Source organism: Malus sylvestris, chromosome 5 (genome assembly GCF_916048215.2).
Source record: "Malus sylvestris chromosome 5, drMalSylv7.2, whole genome shotgun sequence".
Lineage (NCBI taxonomy): Eukaryota > Viridiplantae > Streptophyta > Magnoliopsida > Rosales > Rosaceae > Malus > Malus sylvestris.
Window position 1 is genome coordinate 29,899,782 of NC_062264.1, and position 22,131 is coordinate 29,921,912.

The 22,131-nt window shown below is 37.2% G+C and overlaps 3 protein-coding genes and 1 long non-coding RNA gene across 6 annotated transcripts; 2 read left to right on the plus strand and 2 right to left on the minus strand.

Moving 5' to 3' along the window:
- Window positions 1-115: 115 nt before the first annotated feature.
- LOC126620743 (phosphatidylinositol/phosphatidylcholine transfer protein SFH9-like) lies at window positions 116-4,812 on the minus strand. Of its 2 annotated transcripts, XM_050289019.1 has the most exons (17): window positions 4,444-4,812; window positions 4,156-4,205; window positions 3,749-4,049; window positions 3,557-3,656; window positions 3,084-3,350; window positions 2,899-2,976; window positions 2,712-2,813; window positions 2,591-2,640; window positions 2,377-2,476; window positions 2,194-2,280; window positions 2,007-2,105; window positions 1,699-1,792; window positions 1,514-1,579; window positions 1,003-1,394; window positions 818-892; window positions 470-649; window positions 116-363 (listed from the first exon to the last, which is right to left on the minus strand). In XM_050289019.1, exons 2-16 carry the CDS (start codon window positions 4,160-4,162, stop codon window positions 593-595), a joined length of 1,875 nt encoding a protein of 624 aa, XP_050144976.1. In that variant the 5' UTR covers window positions 4,163-4,205; window positions 4,444-4,812; the 3' UTR covers window positions 116-363; window positions 470-592. The 2 variants fall into 2 exon arrangements, with proteins under 2 accessions (XP_050144976.1, XP_050144977.1); XM_050289020.1 differs by lacking the exon at window positions 1,514-1,579.
- Window positions 4,813-8,084: 3,272 nt separating this feature from the next.
- On the minus strand, window positions 8,085-11,765 carry LOC126620744 (uncharacterized). The gene is made up of 3 exons (XM_050289021.1): window positions 10,525-11,765; window positions 8,950-10,292; window positions 8,085-8,514 (listed from the first exon to the last, which is right to left on the minus strand). Exons 1-2 carry the CDS (start codon window positions 11,168-11,170, stop codon window positions 9,190-9,192), a joined length of 1,749 nt encoding a protein of 582 aa, XP_050144978.1. The 5' UTR covers window positions 11,171-11,765; the 3' UTR covers window positions 8,085-8,514; window positions 8,950-9,189.
- A 2,805-nt stretch (window positions 11,766-14,570) lies between these two features.
- LOC126620745 (uncharacterized) lies at window positions 14,571-17,861 on the plus strand. Of its 2 annotated transcripts, none has more exons than XM_050289022.1 (10): window positions 14,571-14,947; window positions 15,270-15,617; window positions 16,008-16,080; window positions 16,209-16,321; window positions 16,419-16,503; window positions 16,644-16,716; window positions 16,933-16,988; window positions 17,072-17,137; window positions 17,520-17,585; window positions 17,667-17,861. In XM_050289022.1, exons 1-10 carry the CDS (start codon window positions 14,778-14,780, stop codon window positions 17,745-17,747), a joined length of 1,131 nt encoding a protein of 376 aa, XP_050144979.1. In that variant the 5' UTR covers window positions 14,571-14,777; the 3' UTR covers window positions 17,748-17,861. The 2 variants fall into 2 exon arrangements, with proteins under 2 accessions (XP_050144979.1, XP_050144980.1); XM_050289023.1 differs by having other exon boundaries at window positions 14,576-14,947; window positions 15,273-15,617.
- A 3,302-nt stretch (window positions 17,862-21,163) lies between these two features.
- LOC126624826 (uncharacterized) lies at window positions 21,164-21,806 on the plus strand. The gene is made up of 2 exons (XR_007624230.1): window positions 21,164-21,444; window positions 21,561-21,806. It is a non-coding gene; the product is annotated as an uncharacterized LOC126624826 (long non-coding RNA).
- Window positions 21,807-22,131: the final 325 nt, after the last annotated feature.

A 22,131-nucleotide genomic window follows, 5' to 3' on the forward strand; every position in this document is an offset into this window, starting at 1 on the left:
ACCCGAAAATGAATGTTTAAAACCCAACCCTCAGTTGTGTTGGTCGGTAAACTCACTAAAGCGCCCACCCCTAGATAGTTAGCAAATAATGTACAGAATCAATAGACATTGTAGATGTAAAATCTGCTTTTGTAAATTCTCTATTGGTATAAAATTCAAAAGGGTCAAGTATTATACTGTATCACAATGAAAAGGGGGAAAGAAAGAGAGAAAAATGGTCATACTATGTACATAAACACCAAGAAGGTTATAAACACGCTTTTCTTCGCTGTAAAGATGAGTTCCGTGACCCCGATCAACAGCTTTATTCTCTTTACTCTTCATTCTCTCAATAGCTACTATCAATTGCCAATTACCAAAAACCTGCACCGGAAAAAAGAGATTAGAACGAGATTTTGTGTGCTTGTGCACACAAGGACAAGCGTGAGAGTGAGAGAGTCAATAATATTGGACGGGAGAGACAAGTCACCTTAAATGACAAGCCCATTAAAATTGGCTCAGTGAACTCGGATGTGGTAATATTTGCATTTGTGAGTGAACAGGCATTGTTGGCCAGCAATATCAGTGGACTCTTGTCCCAAGAAACTGGCATTCATCTTCCTGGGTCGTGGTCGTAACTGCAACTTCTTGGCCAACATGAGTTTGATCCCTGCAATTGAGAAAGCCTGATGTTAACGGTATATTCAAGTTGTGCCAGCGACATAAACGAGTTGTATGAATTCCTATCCAACCGCATGCAGGTAAAAGGAGGTTACAAATTCCAATCCACGTTAATAAACTACATTCAACTTTATTTCTAAAGGTGATAGGAACTTACGGTTAAACTGTCGTCTTTTAAACTTTTCAGCGACTTAGAAAGCTCCACTTGCTTTGATGCAGTTGCGAACAATGCCTGAAAGAAAAGCTCTTGGATTTAGTAGCCGACTCTAATACGACAGAAAGAAACCTTACTGGTACATACTTCAAAATAACCCATGGTTACAAGAAAGAAGGTTGACTTACTTTCTTTGTCTTCTGTAAGTCGTACTCTATAGATTTAATGCGATTTAAAGATTCGTGAAGCATGTCTTCTTTCTCTTGAGGAATTTTAGTAGGTTTGTTTGTCAAATTGGTAACCAATCCTTCTAACTGCTGCAGCCTCTGCCAGAGGGGGCCTACATCTATTCCCTGTGAATTCTGTTGTTCCTGAGAACTTGGATTTTCAACTGGCAGAGGTTTGAATCGTGTTTTTAAGCAGCTATCTGAATAACATGCTGCAAATATCCTCCCTAACATTGGGAATACGAGATATATGCCTGTTAATATTTTGAGTATGAGGTGAACGGTTAAACTCGCTACATGTGGAATGGATGTCTTCAGCGACCTTCTTGGGGTGAAGTTAATGGGTGAATCACCTGTCAAGAACAAAAACTTGAATTAGAAATTTCCAAGTCTGAGGCATGAAAAGAAAACTGCCAGGCACTACATCACGAGTAAATATACGAAGCTTGATAATTGACCGATGATCACCTACTTTTTAAACTTGAGTTAGCAACTTCCATTCTTCCTGCAGTACTGCCTGATTCAATGGGTGAATCACCTGTCAAGAACAAAAACTTGAATTAGAAATTTCCAAGTCTGAGGCATGAAAAGAAAACTGCCAGGCACTACATCACGAGTAAATATACGAAGCTTGATAATTGACCAATGATCACCTACTTTTTAAACTTGAGTTAGCAACTTCCATTCTTCCTGCAGTACTGCCTGATTCAACTAGGCTGCAGGGAGATGCAGCAGACTCAGTTGCCCTCTCCTGAGACAAATCAGACGAAATATAGAGGACGAAAAGTTAGAAACTGATTGATATTTTATCATGTGACTGGATATAAACCTAGCCACGATCGTAAGTAAAATTTTAACTTTAGTAAGGTATATAGATGCTAATAATAAAGTAGCTATTAGAGATGCATTCAGTAGTTAAGTGAAAGGAGATGACACCCAAGAAAAGAGAACTTCAGAAAATTTACTTCGTCAGAGTTAGACTTTGATAGCTGCAAGAAGGCAGAAGTACTTGACCTCATTTCTGATCTTGACTCAGCTGCAGATACTATTTCACTATCTGTAATCTGCAAAGTAAACCCAAGCAATGTGAAATATGATACATGGGTACAAGGTAATAAGAACAGTATCCATTGAAGGTTTGGCTTAAGTCACCTTAGAGGTAAGCAGCTTGATTCCGACATCGTCACCATCAGAACCTTTGATTTTCCTCAGGTGCATTGTTTCTCCAACGTGTACCAGCTGCAAACAGAAGTCAAATGAGTAGGGAAACTGGCAAGAAAACCCCCAATATTCAGCCTATTAACCCAAACTACTGTTAACCCACTAGAATCATACTTTCATTATTTCTGGATCATTCCAGGGTCCCTTTCCAGACCTAAGGCACCCGCCTTCATTTGGACACGAGCAAGTTCCCCCAAGGAAATCCGGAAGTTGGCTGTTTAAAGAGAAAGTTGCTGAAATAAGTTTCGAAACACGAACCAAAAGTTCCGACAGCCATTATATTCATTAAAAAATCGAACTAATTTATCAAATAGTAAGAAATCCCAACCTCAAGTCTATGATTTCCAAAAGCTTGTTTTGAAATCTGTTGCCTAAGACCTGCAGAAGCACTTATTAGTAGTCAATAGTACCTTCAAAATGAAAGCATCAAATGAAAAATATCCACATACATGTATCTTTCCAGTAGTCCTTGGGTCAAGAAAGCCTTTTGCTGTGTTCCAAAGTAGCTTGAACCCATTACCAGCATTTACCACAAACATTTGATGTAATGTCTGTGGAGAACAAGCTAGTATCAGAAATCAATAAAAACGATTTCATAAAATGTTATCAGTTGGTTTCAGATAATATTAAATCCACCTCAGGATAGTTATCACCGTCCATTTTCTGCATGCGCATAACAAGGTCATGTGCAACCTTGCCAAAACTCATCCAGTTCTGCATAATAATAATAATGATAGTAAATTAGGAAAAAGTATAGTTATTGCAAAAAATACGTATGATACATAGAACTGAACAAATGAAATTGAGACTTAATAAGTTACCATCCCCTGGACATCTAGAATAGTGGTTGTAGAATCTATATGCTTTTTGGCCGCAATAGAACATGCTGGGAATTTCTCAGCAAAAGCCTTCTCAAAACCCTGGACATGATATTTTAGAAACCGTTCCACTGTGGTGACATTCATTAGCTTGCTAGGTTCAACTTTTCCAAGTCTTTCAATATAAAGAGGTCGCCCTGCCTTGTCTACACCATGATAACCATGAGGATAGAAACGCTGAACCTCTTCATATTCACTGTACACAAAATCCTACAAATTTATCATTGTAACACCTCTATTAGAACTTAGAGAATGAAATGAAATCTCCGCTAAAACAGGCATTAAAAAGTTCCTCGTGTTTGATATTCTGTAATCTTTACATATTACAGACAAAAGAGTCTTTCTTTATCAAAAGAAATGAGATATAAAAATATATGTATCAGTCGTCCTTCGAAATACTCTTAATAGCATTATACCTTCACAATAGATTCTACTCCATACTCTCTCCTCCAGTTGAGCATTTCTGCCCACATTTGAAAAGATTTATCAATGTCAAACTTCCTCGCCTTCAAAAATCTGCATAAACACGGCTTAGCTATTAGTAACCAAATCCAAAAAGCTAAAAGGACAATAAAAAATATACACTATCATTGCAGTGAGTCAATCACCTCAGCATTGTATGATAATCATCGAATTGAGCCGGGAGCATATCTTTAGCAACCAATGCATCGCGAAACGTAATCACAGCTTCTTCCTCCTCAGCATCCCGAGCATTTTCAATTGAAATCGATGCGTAGCGACAATTGGCCACACGCGTGCCACGCTTTCTAGGAGTGTTTGTTAATCTCAAGGAAGCATTTGTCGTCCTTTTCTTAAGAGATCTGCTCCGAGGTCTCCGCCTCTCGTCCTCGGAGGTTTCGAAATCAAAAGTTCTAGTCTTTTCGTCTTCTTGCAACGAAATTACTTCTCCTAAAGTTACATATCGAAATGCAGAAAAATGAAAATTTTGGATCAAACATAAATATTAAGATCCGATTTTTGTATATAATTTTACTGAGGAATCGGATTAATGTACCTGGCATTGTTGCTAATCGAATCGGATTACAGCTCGAGCTCAGATTACATCTGCATCGAATAAGATTAAGAACAGCAAAAACAGAGAAAATCAAATAAATAAATCATCAAATTTACGAATAAAAACCTAAATTTCTTAGAAAATACTCAATAGCTCAAGAAAACGACGAAATCTACCAAGATTCTATCACAATCTCCGATAAAACCGGGAAACGGATCCGAAAACAGCATCCAGAAGCGAAAATTCAAAGCCACAAAAAACTTTAAAAAAAAAAAATTGCATTCGTACCATAAGCTGATCAGGTGATTGAATCGCAAGCGCAACTGCAAATTTCCGGCGAAGCACATTCGCCGGAATCGAGCGCGGGCGTGGCGGAGAATTTCGGAAAGAATTGAATTGTTGATGCTGCTTCTCTTTCTCTCTCTCTGAGAAATAACAGGTGATGAGAGAGAGAGGAAGAGAAAGCGAAATGGAGGTTGCTTTCGGATTAAGATGACATTTTTTTCTTAATTGTTTCTCTCTCTAAGCAGCGAACTGTGATTCTGAAGACGAAGAGGCAGAGGGAGGAGAGAGAGAGAGAGAGAGAGAGAGAGAGAGAGAGAGACGACAGAAGGAACGTAGCCGAATCGGAGAGGAAGAGAGAGAGGCATGTCGTTTTCAAAAGCGTTAGAACAAGACGTAGCGTACAACGGCCGCTTTAGCTCCGTCGTCTTTTTTATTTTATTTTTTATTTTATTAACAAAGGGTATTATCTATTATCTACCCTAAAAAGAAAGAGTTGAACTTAACCTCACTATATCAGTCTCGACTCAAAAGTTTAAACTTTGTAGGTTGTTGCAATAAGGATAGTTTAATTATGCAATTTTCCAAGGTATGTTTAGTAATTTTACACCTAAAAGAATTTGAAATTTCCAAATATCATTCATGAGTAGACTTAACAAACAAGCTGTTTTTTGTGTTTAGAGTCGTGTTCGACACGTACACAATATGTTAGTTAACATGTCTATCCATTTATTAATAAGACTCATTATGGGCTAAATCGAATTCTATATTTCTCGTGTCGTTTCGTATTGTATCTAAACTTTTCAGATCAATTTGTGAGCTAATTATGCCAAAAATTGTTTTCTTATTGCTAGTGATTTTTTTTGAATTTAACCTGATAATAAACGGTATAAAGAGTGTTCGAACTTAAGCATATATGATGAGCGCTTTTAGTTTAACAAATATAATTACATCCAGGTATGCAATTGAGCTATATTTTTTAAATTTCTATAATTAATAAACTACAATGGTCAAATCGTGACAATCAAAATTTAAGGGCCGAAGTAGAACATTTTATTTTTGGTAGGGTCGAACTACGAGAACAAAAAACATGTTTTGACCTTTATTTTATTTACTCTTTAGTTTATTGTTGGTTGGCGCCGTTTGTTAACGGGAGACGGAGGAGGGGTTCATTGGTGATTAGGTGCTGTAGAGTTTACGCTACGCATGAGGAGACGGAGTTTCGGTGCGTAATATTTGTGTGGGTGCCACGTCATCGTCCACACGGTAGGTGACACGTGGAGGGGCGTCGGTGATGTGACGGTGCTCTCAATCTCTCAAAATTGGATGCTGATTCGAAAGAATAAGATGCCACGCTTTGGACCGGGAGGGGAAACAAAGCAAAGGTCGGCCCTCGTGTACCTACTACAACGCACACCTCCCTTTCAAATCTTAACTTTTTGTTGAGTCATTTGTGTAAGAAAGTTCCTCGTATGAAAATTCTATTCTATTTTATTGGAGAATTTGCATAAATGCTATTTGAATCTTTACGTTGTTTTAATTTTATTATAGAGATTTGACGTAAAAATAAGTGTCGGCTGTTGACTAACTGACGTCTTCCTCTTCCTCCTTTATCCGAGCTTGGATTTAATGATTATTTTACATCTTTGTGCAATTTCATCCATCTTTTTGTAATCACGTGACAAGCATGAGGGTTCTTTTTCAATGACATTTGCATCAGTTCATGAGATTATGGTGTTTGACACCGTTAATTCCATTAGCTTACGCTCAAATTGGCGTCAACTTTGGTGTAGGTTAAGGGAGTTTATACGATCACACATCGTAATACTGTGCAATAATGAAAATGCATTGAAGAAGGACTATCGCATTTGTCATGTGACCATTAGGTGACAACAAAGTAAATAAAAACGAACACAAATTATAGATTAGAATGGTTGTGATACATGTACTTGATGATTGATGATTTGCGGAAATATCATTTTTTCACTCATGATTTTATAATCCACAACATTTAATGAAAATTAAGATTGCATCTTTTGAAGAAAAAAGTTAACCTTTTTATTTTGTCTAAGTTAAGAAAGAAAGAATCATTAGTTTTTCTTTCCACTTTTGAACATCTAGAAACGCCCTTTTTACACGTTTAACATCAACCAGCTGATTAGTATATCCTAACAAATAGTACCTAACCGCAAGACCTAATAGAGTTGATGTCACGTGGCACATGGAGACAAGGAGTACACGGCCACACAAGTTTCATGGGTAGAAACAAAGGGAAATAGATCATCTACAGATCTCTTCCACAAAGTTCATCAAGTCCATAAATTCAGATCCTAAAAATTTAATTCAACGGTAAAATTATTACAATTTTTAAAGTGAATCCATGTTTGTAATCGTTTGATCAAATTTCAATGGTCTGAATTTATAGACTTGATGAACTTAGTGGAAAAGATCTGAAGAAAATCCATTCCCAAACCAAAGGAGGCCGCTTTTATGCATGTGACATGAAAGGGTGCCAAAATTTTAATATATATACCTTTTGTTTAGATACCAAATAAAGTCATATGATATTTGTCATATTTCTTATTTATCATCTCTCTCTTTGTTAAGAAAAAATTGAAACAATGGTTCCTGAATTTGACCCTATTAAAGTTTTGGTATCTGAATTTGTCACAATGTTGAGTAATAGTCTTTTAGATTAACTTTAACACGGTTAGAAATTTCATTCAAAATAAGGGGTTTAGAGAGCTGAAAAAGGGATGAATGTTTTAACAGAGTTACCCAAAAAGATCGTTGCTCCATATGGCAACAAGTTCATGGGCCAATACTCAGGTAAGTCTTTAATAGTTTGAATTACTCGGTAATCACTTTATATCCATTAAATTAGCAAATAAGTAAAAATATTATTTCCTCAATTCAAACCTGATTGTTTATTTTCCGTACTACTGAGTAGTCCGAAATATTGAAGAAAGATTGTCAATACTCACATATTTTTAGTTTATGGACCAAACTTCAGACGAAAGTTCATAGACTACAACTCCAATTATCTCTAATATCTCAAAATCACCATGGACATGTACTTCAAGCGGCTAAGAGTTTTGTCGCCGCACCCACGATGTGTTTGGTTTCCCCTTCTCTCAATATTTTGTTTTGAAAAATATTCTCTCATTCAAACCCAAGTTGCCTGTTAAACAAACATGTTCTTTGACAGGATCATTGCTCCGAAGATTCTGTCTGTTTTTTATTAACCTAGTTTGAGTCAAGTCAAGGAATCAAGGGTGGCAAAACATGAGACTTAATCTTCATACTTGATCCTTACCTACCTGGAAGAGTTGTCCTTTTGGATTGTCAAGCTTTGTTTACATTAGTTTCTTTAGAAATACTTCCATTTGTCACGGGTCCAACTATCAGAGATTCCCTCTTCACAAATTTCATTTCAATAATTCGAAAAAGACGAGAATCAAACTCTGACCAAGATCATGGAATAATCATTCTTTACCACTTGAGTTACAAGCCTCCGAAAATATTCTCTGAATAAAGAAAGATTCACCGTTAGTCGGAAACTGTAGCGAAATCTTTCTTATTAAGATGATGAAAATGCAATGAGAAAAGTGAGAAGAACATGAGAAGCTAAAAGGACAATCAGTACATCCATCTGCAACCCTCAGGCCCATAAGTTATGGTGGCTATGATTTGGGGGGCATTTTCCTTTTCATATCATTTACAAAAGCAAAAACAAGGTGGGACAGATCAGTTGAGGAACATGGTTGTGACTGGTGAACCCCCACTTGTTTTTTTTTTTTTTTTGTCCAAATTCAAAATTTAATACACACAGCACAAAAGTGATCAAGAGTAGGCAATCGGCAGCTACAATCTAACTACAGAGCTTTTGTAGTGGGAATACACAAATTGGTTTACAGATTCCTTCCAACCATAGATCAGATTAAAAGGACTTGAAGCAACAAGATTCCGATAAATCACTAGTCCGGGAATTACTGTACAATTGTACATGCTTTAGGAACTTGTACATTCGAGTGCCTCTGAGGGCGTATTTAGGCAGCGTCTTTTATTCAAACTCACCTGAAAATGAGATCAATACAATCAGCACTCGTTATTCGGAGAACACAGCAATGGAAATGAAAGCATTATATGATTATGAGCCCAAAACATGGACCTTTCTGTATTTCCCTTCTGTCATGGTTCTGTGTATGAGTTCTCATGTGCGCTTGTGTGTGTTACTGTGTTTATAACTAAAGTGATAGCATTCATTGGTTTTGTCTCAAGTCTAATGACTCCACTGCATCGTTGCATTTTATTTTTGATAGGTGGCGTTTCTGTCTTTATATATGTTAATAAGGGTAGAATAGAAGCAAACCATGTTGCTTCTTTGATGACGAAATCAAAGTTACAGTACAAACAATGATCCTAGCAGCACAAGACATGGATGATTCTGACAAAAACATGCAATAAGAAGTTAACAATGTAAAAAGACAATTAGGAAACACTATGATTCACCTTAGAAGACAATGGCGCGCAGGATTTCTTATCTGCTGAATCTTGCAAAGTGGGTTCCCGATCTCCTCCAAACATGATGGGGTTTCTTGCCTCTCCCCATGTTCAGAAGAGGAAGTCAGGTTCTCTTTTCTCTCTTCTAGAATCTGTAGCTTTTCCATTAGCAAATCATCCTCAGTGTCAATCTTCAACCTTTCATTATTTACTGTGGACAATGATTGAGTCTATCACCAAGGTTTTGCATCAGGAGTTATCCATCAATGGTAACCCACAATGCATATCCAAAGAACTTGCAATGAATTTAGGTTCAGTATCCACCTGGCTTGTACTTGGAAAACCTTGTAATAACTCACTGCTCCTGACCCCGGTAGCTCCAAATGTAGAAGCAAAATCTTGGGATCCATCCAATGCAGTATAAAATGATGATCTACTTTCTTCTTTCCAAAGTTCAGTTTTACCATCAACGACATGAACATCATAAAAAGCTGGCTCAATATCAAGCATTGAACCATGCAAATTTCTCTGAAGATCCCCATCATGCCATCGCACTCCATCACATTGTAAGTTTTCCTCAGTACCAATATGAGCTTGGGCTGCTTCAGGAGTTATTTCTTGGCACATTACATTATCCGTGTGTACTTTTTCTTCCCTTTCTGAAAGTACACATTTCTCAAGTGAATCCTGTTCATTAGGATGAATTTGTTTTTCAACAAATGAAGCGTCATATTGAGAAGTACTATTTGCAATATTTCCGAATTCCATACAGTTAGATTTACTATCAGCAGTCTGCTGCAGCGTCAGTAGTGCATCTGTATTTGACTTAACAGAAGGTGAAGGCCTTTTTCCCGATTCACACAACATAGCACTCAAATCAGCATCAGACCATTCATTTCCTAAGAAGCTCATTTGCCTATATGATTCAACTTCCCTCTCCAAAAAATGGTTCTCCATCTCCCTCCTAAGAAGAATCTCTTTCAGAACACCCATCTCCTCTTCATCATAAACAAATTTTTCTTCCATCATCCTCTGATACTGCCTCACTTCCATTTCTATTGATGCTTTATCCTTTTGCAGACGTGCTATCATGGACATCGCTTCATCAGCAGCACTTGCAGCAGCAGCTCGCTCTTTCTCTAGCTCTAGATAAAGAGCAGCACAAGCAGCTTTCTCTTTTTCCAGTGCTTCTTGCAACATCCTGAGTTTATCAGTTTCCTTTCCAACAACGTGAGACTTTTCTTGCGTATAACTAATGTCCACGTCTTTACTCTCACCAAATGATCCACTCAATTCAGAACTTTGGCATATACTCTCAGCCATATCATTTCCAGTTGGTGCTTTCACATAATCTAAAACGAAAGAAAATCCGCAAAACTGAGCAAATCATTACCAATACAGTAAAAATATAAGTTCATAAGCAATTCTAGTTTAAAAGATTTTCGAAAAATTGCAATAAATTTGATTGACACTACATTCTACTATATATATAAATCCACACATTAAAGAAAAAAGGTTCCTCTAATATAGAAAAATATGAAATCAAGTATTGAAAACAACCAACCAAGTTTAGATATTCCTCACCTTCTCTACCAGCTATGGCAATTGAGCTTTCACCTGACATCTCTCTTGTATCTCTGTCATCGCAAGGAAAGGGGAATATGTGAGAAACCAACTTTGAACTATCACTTGGATAGTAAGAAGGAAGCCTTCCATATTCAGGAGCCGCCCTCCTAGAGCACCGAATTCCAGTCCTTTTCTTCAGAACCATAACCCTCTTCCCCTTAGCGTCGTACCCACTTTCCCTATCAACCAGGTTTTGCAATCTGGGACTCGAAAATGGACTAGAATCTGCTTCACCTTGCAACTCACGAACTCTATTCTCACAATTTACATCTCTGATCAGTTTCGTATTCAAGTTGCACCTTTGATCCCTAGACCAAAGAACATCAAGCGGGAACTTGCTATTCACCAACTTATGGACAGCACGGATCGTCCCAACAGGCCCATCAATAAGCAACAACTTATGTAAGCAAAGATCAGGGTTTCTATACCCGAAAACCCCATTACATGGACATGGAAAACAAACCCAGAAAATCCCCAACAACTTGGAAGCGAAAAACACGAAAGCAGACACGCATAGCAGGATATAAGCCAAACCCAGGTCGATAAAAGCTCCCAAAAGAACAGTAAAGGTCCATGGCTGAACTTCCCGGCAAGCAAAAGCCATCCCTTTTCAAAGTAATCAAAATTCTGGGATTTCACTGAATTGTGGGAAGCAACTGAAGAATCATACCAAATAAACTAAGAATATTTTGCTGAAATGGGCGCAAAGAATTCACCAAACCAAAACCAACTCAGTTGGAGACACATTAAAATATCAAAAGAGAAAAAGCTAAAACTAAGCTTCTAATTGAAAATAGTGCATCATGATTATAAACACCCTTGAAGGAAAAAAAATAATAATCCAATATTTATGCGCTAATAATCATGGCCTACACACCAACTAGGTACAGGTCAATGAAGCACGAAAAAGCTTAGCAAATAAGGAAGGTGAATATAAAAATATATAAAAAGAGCTGAAAAAATAAATAAGTAAAAATCTCAACTTTTACAGGAAATTGGTAACTTGGAGAGCTGAAAGGGAAACCCCAGCAAGGATTTGGGGAGATCGTGATGGGTTTGGACTTTTGAGCCGCGAGGTCGGAGGAGCAGCTTCGTTCGCAGAGTTTTGGAAAGAGACGGCTTTTTCAGTTGGGGAAGAAAGCGAGGAAATAGCTCGTAGCTGGCTGCTGTCGGCAATTACGGTGTCATCTGTTAAGTTGTTGTTTCGTATAATAAAGCCAGCTACTTTCTGGTATTCGCCAAATTTCGCACATGTTTTGGCAACTGTATTGTATTGTTATGTGCTGCGCGCCAAATTCCCCTCAAGGTCAAGGGTACTACGACATCCCTTTTAGTGTCGTTTATGGGCTTGCAAGCATGTTGAGCTATACATACGAATAATTTATTGATGTGATTACTACAGTGTCACTTGGTTTTGTCAATCTATAATTATAATACATATATCTAATTTTATGAATTATCACATTGTTTTTTTTTAATCAATGAATTATTACATTGTTCGTGCTTTCACATAATCATATTATTACATCATTAATGTTGTAATATTACATTATTAATGTTGTAGTACTACATTTTAAAGGAATTCTTAATTAATTTGACGGTAAAAATAAAGTGCGATGCAAAAAAACCATAATGATTCATTTAACTTTTAGAGGGAAAGCCAGTATCTAACCCTACTTTTAAGGAAAATTGAACAATCAAAGACTTAAAATAAAATGAGAAAATGCAAGGGTGTGCTTTTTTTTGTTAAATCATGAACGAAGTGTGAGCCAACCAAACCAACCATATAGTTTCACAAGAACATGAATGAATTATCCGCCTAATAATTAAAGTCATTATGATATGGTTGGAACATGATAATTATTAGGGTCTAGTGATATTTCTTTTCATTTGTAAGTAAGAAGTCTTAGGTTCGATTCTTTGTAAATACGAATTTGAATCACATTATTATTAGATCATTGTGAGGCTAAGCCCACCATTCCCTCTTAGCCTAGATAATATCGTTTATTTTAAAAATAAAATATCACCTATCGTTATTCATACTCTTGAACAAGTCAGTGTACACCAAAGAGGAAAGAAGGCAAAACCTTGGTGCCACGAACATCCCTCGTAATTTGGGTTTTGAATCAAGACAAATGTTTTAGAGTTGACTCTTCTAGAGCACTTCCACCTATAGGACAATAGGCAATTATTGCCTTAGTGAATAGTAACTATCCGATTGCATTTTACTTTGTAACTAAATTTTATGAGCAACTGGCATTACCAATTTTGTCACGTCATGTGTCATTATCCGAATGGGGTGTGCTATCCACACACCTCATTTTACTTCTCACACACCTCTTGATAATTTATGTTCGTTGATCTTCTTCAATTCATCTGATTCGACGATCGAAAATAAAAAAGGTGTGTGAGAATTAAAATGGTATGTGTGAATATCACACCCCTATCCAAATTTACAATTTTTCTACAATAGTATGGTTGAATATTTATAGGACATATTTATTTATTTTTCCCTTTTTTTTGTATTTTTATTTTTAACATTATTTTCTAACCAAATTAATTTTAATATGTATAAGTTAATTTAAAAAAAATTCTAACCAAATTAATATGAATCGTTTGATTATTTAAATTCAGCATACCAGATTGTGCCGTGTGGGCACAACAGTCACTTTGAATATTTAAAATTTTTCGAACCCAAAAATGGTTGAATTAATAAACACCGTTAGATTATATGACCGTAGGAAACCCATCATGTGTATTGCACGCGCCTGACGCAGAAAAGTTTTACACATGGCTGACTTCACATGGTCATGGATGTCAGCCCTTACTTCAAATCACACTCGGGGGATGGGCCGGGCACAAATTGGTTGACTGTTTCGTCAGGTAGGCTTGGGCCTACGTTTTTCCCGACTTTTTTCAATGGCCCAGATCTGCTTTTTCTTTTTTTTTTGGTCAAAAGTGCCCAATTGTAAGTGTTTCTTGTGGATCAAACTAAGGTGGCTGGTTGTTGAGTGTATTTTTGCTCTCTACTATAAGTGTTAATGACTATTACCATCACATTATTAGAGCATCTTCAATAAAAGTTCCTATTTAGAAACTCTCGCCACCACTTTTAAGGACTCATTTAGAAGCTTTAGAAGAATATTCGAGTCCCTAAAAGAATATTGTTTACAATGGAAATTCCTTATAGTATAATCCTTAAATGTAGGGACTAAAATATTTAAAAAATTATTATTCATTTCATTGAAGTATTGTAACCATTGATAAAAATAAAAAACTATCTCTACCATTGATTTTTCAAGAATTAAAAAAAAAGGCATATGAGAAATTGCCTCACTCACTTGGGTGGGTTCAAAAAACAAGGAAAAAAAACATAAAGAGTACACCATTCCCACTCAAAAATAATAAGGAGTCCACTATTTGAGTTCTTATACGTAGTCCTTATATTTGAGAATTTTGTTGAGGTATCCGGCGAGTCTCTCTGTATTGAGATATTTTGAAGACTTCAATTCTGGGCCATTGGAAGTCATTTGTCCCTATATTTAGAGACTATATGGTTGTAGGGACTCCATTTATAATCTCTATGAGAGATGCTCTTATGCAGTTGGACAAGTGTTATTTAATCTATTTACTTTTTTTTTTTTTTTGAAACAACATATATTACGTTAAGGAATAAGAAATAGGAGAATAAATTAGTATCGAGCTAGCAATTTATGCGAAGTAAGACTCTCTATAAATTATCTGTTTTATTATTTTTTTAATACAATATTTTATAATATTGACACAAGAATTATGTTAAAAATATAAAATAATAAAAAATTAATAAAAAAATTTATTTTTGAAAGAATTTTCTTAGCATTTCACGTTTTACTCAAACTACTTTTGCACAAGTTTCAAAATCAAGTCATTCAACGGTTAAATTTAGAAGATGTAGGTCAAACTTGAGAAGATAATTTTACTTTGCCTAAAGCCTAGCCCACGACCAAAAGATCCAATTTTGTTAAACGCAAGCAAGTTCGTCTTTTACCATGGCTCACTGAGGATCTCAGCCCCTCTTAGCAAGCATATACGGTATACCTCTGAAGACTCTAGTTCCCCACTGACCACTCACATCCAAGCAAATGGAACAAGAGCCGCCAGTCCTTCTTCCAAATGCCACTTAGCTGATTGCCTCCACAAACACAGGGAGGAGGAGAAGGCAGACGTCTCCAATGGCGGTTTTGGCTCATGGGTTTTATCTACCCCCACCCACACGGACACCCAAATCGTCAAATCGGAAACTTGTTGGGTATTCGAGCTCTATCATTGTCAGACGCAGATTGCTGACGGACGGGAACGAATGCGTGCAGGTTTCCGAACTCTTCACTCCCAAGACTTTCAGGTAAGTTAAACTTTATTGGGTAATTTTTGTTGTTGTATTGGTGTTTGGTTGCGGAGAAAATCTGAGGGAAAAAGAGGGAAACTTTGAAAGATGTGAAAACATGGTTAAAGGGTGTCGGAACTGAAAACCCAACTCGTGAATAAGCTAATATTTGAAGTAGGAGCTGCAAGGTTGAGGCTTTTTCTTTGTCACGAGTGCTTCTATCCTTACCAGCTCAGAAATTGATCCTTGACGTTCTAGATATTCAAATTTGATGGTATTAGTTGACTGGTTTTTCGGTATTTAGTCGGTTTTTTCATTGTTGATTTAATTTTTGTACTAGCAGGATCAGAAGCTTTTATGAGGAGGATGCAGGAAATAATGAGGTTGAAATATCTAAAGACATTCTGGATGGGGAAGATGGGATTTCGGATGAGCTGCTTGGAAATGTTGTGAATACTGAAATTAGTACAGAAAATTCATTTCTTGCTAAAATAGCAATTGCACTAGGCGTTGCCGCAACAGTGACTCTGATATCGGTTGGCATCAAGGGTGCACCCGCTATTGGGTCATCGAATGGAATTCAAATTTTTCCAGATAGTTCATCCTCTTCAGTAATGGCTTCAGCCAATGTCAGTTTCACCATCAAAGCTTTTGGGTACAGCATTGTTCTCCCAGCATTTGCACCGGGGTAATATTCTTAACATTTTTTTTCTTAAACATGCCTGATGGAAACTCTCTTTACTCTTTTTTGGTTACAGTTAATTGAAAGACATTGCTGTGTTATTTCTAGTACAAGTGGTGATTTTTCATGGTACTTTGTTACTGCTGATTTTTCATAGTACAAATGGAAACTCTCTTTACCTTTAAAAGCAGCTGAGACAAATAGAATAGTACTTTGTTACTGCTGATTTTTCATAGTACAAGTGGTGATTCGTGATCATTGTAGCAAAATAGAAAGAGATTATTTTAGATGTTATAGCATAGGACTCCATAATGAAGTTTGCTTCACCTCATGGGGTAGTTGGTTTCTTTATTTATTTCTGAATTGGGCATGAGTCATGACTATACATGGTTGTAGGTGGATCTACTTTTGGTTGCTTATGGCTGCAGGCTGTGGACTTTGCATTAGTGAAGAGGCTCTAAATATTTGGGTCTGTCCTCTTTTCTGGTATTCTATTTCACAAGCTTAAATATTTAACTTTGATTTTATCACTGTTTCTATATCCATGGTTTCAAAGCCGGTTTGAAGTTGTGAGTAATCTTTTTGAAAACAATTTAGGTTGGCATATCTTTGGCTCGGATGCTGTCTTTGGACGGGACATGGCAGATGTTTGCTGAATCTTTTTCGAGAAATGCTCCATATATCATATCCACAATTCTTTGGGTGTATTGGTAATATGGTCACACCATTTTAGTTTCTAGCATTGTCTGTCTATACGCCTTATAATATTGACGATGGGAATATTACTTTGATGTTTTCATATTTCAGGGGAGTGTGCATCAGTGATCTAATACCATTTTATCTCGGGAAGCTTTTTAGAAAATCCAGGGCCTCTGATGACGTTTTCGCGAAGGTTAATCTTACTCCTACCTTCTTGCTTCAGAGTTCTTATACATCTGCAGTGCTCATTCCCATGATGCACATACCTATTTTCTGCAAGTGGTAAGCACCAATTTTGTGTTTTAATGAAGTTTAACCTGATGCTGGATGCAGTTAGGGATTGGAAAAGAGAAAGCTTTAAGCATAACCTCTGCAGTGCAAAAATATGGCAACCTCATCGGTTTCGGTAAGCTCTAAAGCTTATTTGTTTTATATCCTTTTTATTATGTTTTGAATGTGCAAAGTTATGAATGATTCAAAGTTTTAGTCATGAGTTGACGTACTCCCATAGGCCAATATATGTAAAAATTTTGAGGTAGTGTTGTATCAGAAGATTATAACAATCCATTATGCTTGAATTCTGGTATTAGATAGTGACGTTTCAGTGCATTTTGGCTTTCAGTTGAACGATTTTCGCTTGGAGTGAGAAATCCAACGGCTTTTCTAGCGGGGACCTTGGTTAGTCTGATATAATTGATCGTACATTTTGTTGGTATTTGCTTCGATTGACTTGGGAATGACACGCTTTTACCCGAGTGCAGGGCATTTCTTCAGAGTGTTTCTTTGCTGGAGTTTGTTGTGGCGGTTTGATCACCCTTCCCCTCCAGGTCAGTTTAGTTCTGTTAAAAACACTTAAATCTATACTTAACTAGGTACAACTAGAAGACACATCTCAGGGACACGCTCTAGCTAAAGTTGCACTTTGGTGGGCTGGGGCAAGGAATTGGTAGATCTATGATTAAAATCTTGTTGTTTTTAAAAGATCAAAGAAAAACTAGAGAACTTATATTGATATGCAGCCAGTTTGAGCGCAATTCGTCACTCGTTGCAATGCTTGTCAAAAGGAGTGAATTTTTTTTAGAAGTTTCAGATTTTCTTGGCTTTTGAAGAGTAATATTTTCGATGCTGGAAAAAACAAGTGTAGAAATTGATATCCAACCTTCGTTCGAGTACTAGCCTAACTTACTCTCTTTTGCTTTCTGATCTCAGTTGTTAATAGGATTCTTCCTGAGGGAGCGCCCCGTCTTTGCCCTCGCTACTGTTGCAACAGCAATTGTATGCAGGAACTCTAAATCTATGAATGAAATTATCACTTTTTTTTTGTAATTTCATGAATCTAACTTGAAAACTTTCCAGGGCATTTGGACCATCTTCCCTTACGCTGTGGCTGCATCAACGGCATTATTCCTTTACCTGAGACACCGCTACTCTACCTAGTCAGAATACATTCCCAGAAATAGAGGATAGAAGTTATAACATATTTGTATTTACAGAGAAATTACTGTGATTATTTTTGGAGTAATATTCAATACACCATGTCTCTGAGAATTAGTGACAAGTGTGCAAACTCACTTGAGAGGGTTTAAAATAAGTGGTAGCCCCAACCTACCATCCATTCCAATCACACCATGTCTCTGAGAATTGGTGATTGAGGGTTGTGAGAAGCTTTCAAGCTTGAAACATTGCAACGCACTTGAGGGATTGAAAGTAACTGGTAGCCGCAGCTTAGTATCGATTCCAATTTCAGACGCATTCCCACCATCCCTTTGCCAATTTGTAATCGAAGATTGTGCTGAATTATCAAGCCTGCAAGGCGGTCATGCATCTCCTGAGGAGTTGAGTATAACGAATTGCCCCAAGCTATGGAAGAGTTCAGTTGCAAACCATGGGAAGAGTCAGACCGCCCTCTGGAAATTGGTTATTACAAGCTGTGGACCGGAAATGACTTCTACGCCATCAGCACTCTTGAGGACATTTCTTTACACGATTGCATATCCCTTCGCCAACTGATAATGCACGACTGTAAAACTTTGAGGCATCTATCACTCCAAACCTCCTCTATCTGAAGTTTTGAGGACATCCTGGTGCCATAATTTTGAGGCAATTCCGAGTTTAGACAACCTCACACCCGTCCGTGTTGTGACCAGTGAAGAATGTCATGGACTGACAAGTCTGCTGAGTGGGCTCTCATCCTGCACATCTCTTGTCGAGTTAAGAATACTGTTTTGTGAGAAATTACAATACTTGCCGACAGGTTTACACACTATTAACTCGTTTGAAGAAATTGTGTATTTGTTGGTTCTGGGAGGAGCTGGATTCTTACCCGGTTTCTCAAATTCCATCATGAAACGTCTTAGAATTCTACGGGTGGCCTAAGTTCAAGTCTCTGCCTCCACTAGTTCGTCACTCGACCAGTCCTGTAACAGAGGTGGCTATATCTTATTGTGAAGGGCGACTCTCCAGAGTGGTTGGATGACCTTACATCTCTGACCAAACTGAAGATCGGGAGTTGCAAGAATCTCAATTCTCCGGCTTCCCCCCAAGCTATGTAACACCTCACCAAATTAGATTTGTTATTGATTTATGGATGTCCCATTCTGAAGGAAAGGTGCGCCAGATATACTGGACCAGAGTGTCAAAGAATAATGAGTTCCGAGCCTTTTACCATCATTTGAAGTTGGAGGTTATTTTAAACACTTCTTGCTAAGCTATCTGAGTTACATTTGATCAGGCAGAGTCGCGATTCAAGACGAATCAAAGTTCTCACTTCCAAGTCCAAATACACTGATATATCAGATATCAACGGATTCGAGATGTGCATGAAGGAAAATGTTGAAGCTGGAAAGATTCGTTCCGACGAGAACAAGCCTGATATACTGGCAAGGGTTGTCCGGAACCAAAGGGGAAACATGACACCCCGGAACATGAGGAGGTCTGCATTTATCTGCATGAGTAGGATGTACGTTCTAGAGTCGAGTTATCTCTAAAGATTTGGGGGGCGTTTGTTTGCCCTCACTAAGTGGGACTGGATTGGACTAGCTGTTAGTTCAATACTGTGTTTGTTCCATGCTGGGACTAACATTAATGAGACTAAAGGGGACTAGCATGGACAAAACCCTTCACTAAGAGGTCTTAGCGAGACCCCCTAATAACCATGGGACTAGTAAACACTATCCTCTCTCGTCCTCGTCATGCTCAACAACCACTCCCGATAGACTCCTCGTCATCTCCGGTCACCTAGATCATAATAAAATATTAATAATTTATATATTAAATAATATAATATTAGAATTTGTTATTATCCAGCTTCTTAGTCCAACACTGTACCAAACGCTTCACTAAGTTAGTCCAGCTTAGTCGAGTCTAAGCCAGTCCAGCTTAGTCATTGAAGCTAGTCCAGTCCAAGATAGTCCGGCGCAACAAACGCCCCCTTGGTGATGCCCGACAGGTAAACAAGTCCCTCATTGAAAACTATTAAAATAAAGGACCTAATTCCTCAAAACGAGACGTAATCCCCAATAAAACGGCAAGAAGTTCACCAAGATGTAATCCTCAACCAAAAAAACTTCACGGTGTCATTCGAAAGATCTCTGAAATGTATAGTATCTAGACTTTTGTTATAGTCACTCCATCTAATCAATGGCTTGTGTCTTTGTAATAATTGAGTCGTCGCTTTGTCGTCATTAGTTCATTATTAATATCTTTATAAAGTAATGTTTAACAAATGAATATGAAATTCCTTGAAACTTTGAAACCCCGTCATCAAAACATGAGCTGATTTCCGTTATCCCTTTCCTCCCTTTCCTCCCACTCCTCTCTATTCTTTCTTCTTTATCTCTTTCTTTCCTCCCACTCCTCTCCCTTCTCTCTTCTGTCTTCTTTCTTCTTATATTTTGTGTCTGTATTCCTTTCCTCCCTCTCGTCTCTTTCCCTTTATTTCCTTTCCTCTGTTTCTTTCACTCTCTTTCTACCTTTGGCATATAGCCAATTTCAGGGCTCCTTGCTGAAATTTTGACCAACTTTTCTGAGCATGACACTAGTTCTCTTCTTTTGAACAAAACAAGACCCATAACATTAAAAACAATCATAAATTAATTTTAATCTAAAATGATTGACGGTAGACAAACTCAAAGATCATTTTTATCGATTTCAAATTTCAGGACTAAAGTGAAAAGTTATTCCAATCTCAAAAATTATTTTAGCTAAAAAACCTAAATTGATTGACATTAAAATCATGGGAGTTTTAACAAAACACTCTCGGTACTGTTCACTTTTAACGAAAAACCACATTTATACCTTTTCTAGTACTATTCACTATACCTTTAAAAAAGGCTTTTCATTAAAAGGGAAGTTTTTTTGGACTTTTCGTTAGTTTTCCTTAAAATCATTACTCCGATTTCATTAAAACTTGAAGTTTGAATAAGGACAAATTTGCCAAAAGTCAAGGAATGTTCAAATGGAAAAGAGAGTTCGTATAGAAATATAGAAATATAAAACGTGCTTGGTATGGGGAGGAGTTTTCGGGAAAGGAAGATTATATTCATACATCTTAAATTACTTGTCCCACACATTTTTATTTTTTTAATATTTTTCTATCAAGGGTTAGTGATGTGTAAAAAATATTAAAAAATTAATAAAGTATGAAAAAAGAAATTTAAGATGTGTGAATATAATCTCTCTTCGTAAAAATAGCCATGCATCACGATTCACGAACTGGACATTGGCTATCTGGCATTGCATCTCTGTGCTGTAAGTGTTAAGGTCATTTAAGTCTTTTTGACCTCTTTCTTGGTTGGATTTATAAGATTACAAAAGAGTTGGAAGGGAAATAAAAATTGGTCATTTTCCAAATTTAATTTATTCTTTCCTTTCCCATGCAAACTACTAACGAGTAACGACCTTTGCTTTTCTCTTTCCTCCAACTTTACTTCAAAGAAAATTTCCCAACATTTTCATTACCTTCCTTGTCCTCTCTCTGCAACTCCCACACGTCAATTCTCTCTCTCTCTCTCTCTCTCTCTCTCTCGCCAAGAACTCAATCTATTTCTCCACAACCACGAGTCCAAGGCCTCCTGGTTAGGCCTCTCCCCGACCTTCCTCACGTTAAGTGTAATAATTCAGATCATAAACCCAGGTTAGTTCCAAATCACAAATTGTTGTTGAAGGCTCTTAGATTCTTAGTCTCGATTTCTTCATCTACTTTCCTTAACTAGCTGAGTATTAATCTGCTCTTTCTTTTGTGTACCAAAGGAAGGATATGCCAGAGATATTTAGTTTCACTACTGAGGGAATACTGTGAAGATTGAAGCAGTAGCTCCAATGGAGGTAGATGAAGAAACTGAGGTTTAGAGAGAGAGAGAGATAGAGAGATTTGAGAGAAGTTTTCTTTTGTATTTCTTGTATATTGCATCAGTGATTACACCTTTAGCTATGTGTATTTATATTATTACATTCCTTGCTCCATAAGCTAAGATATGAATTCTATCAATTTAACAACCTTAGCACCATATCCTAACAACCTTGTAACTTCCTTTGGATCTTGTGACACTTGTCCTCATCTAGACCTTGAATTGCTTTCACTTGGATTCTGCTCTTTGTGCTTGTTGTCCTTAATCTTCATCTTTGTGTTTGTTTATACTCTTACATCCCCCCTCAATCTCATGCTTGAGTGAATTGAGCATGAGATTGCCACAGTGATGTTGAAACAAGGGTGCAGATAAACCCTTTGTGAAAATATCAGCGAACTGATCAGCAGAAGAAACATGTTGAACGTGAAGATCTCCTCTTGTCACCTTTTCACGAACAAAATGATAGTCAATCT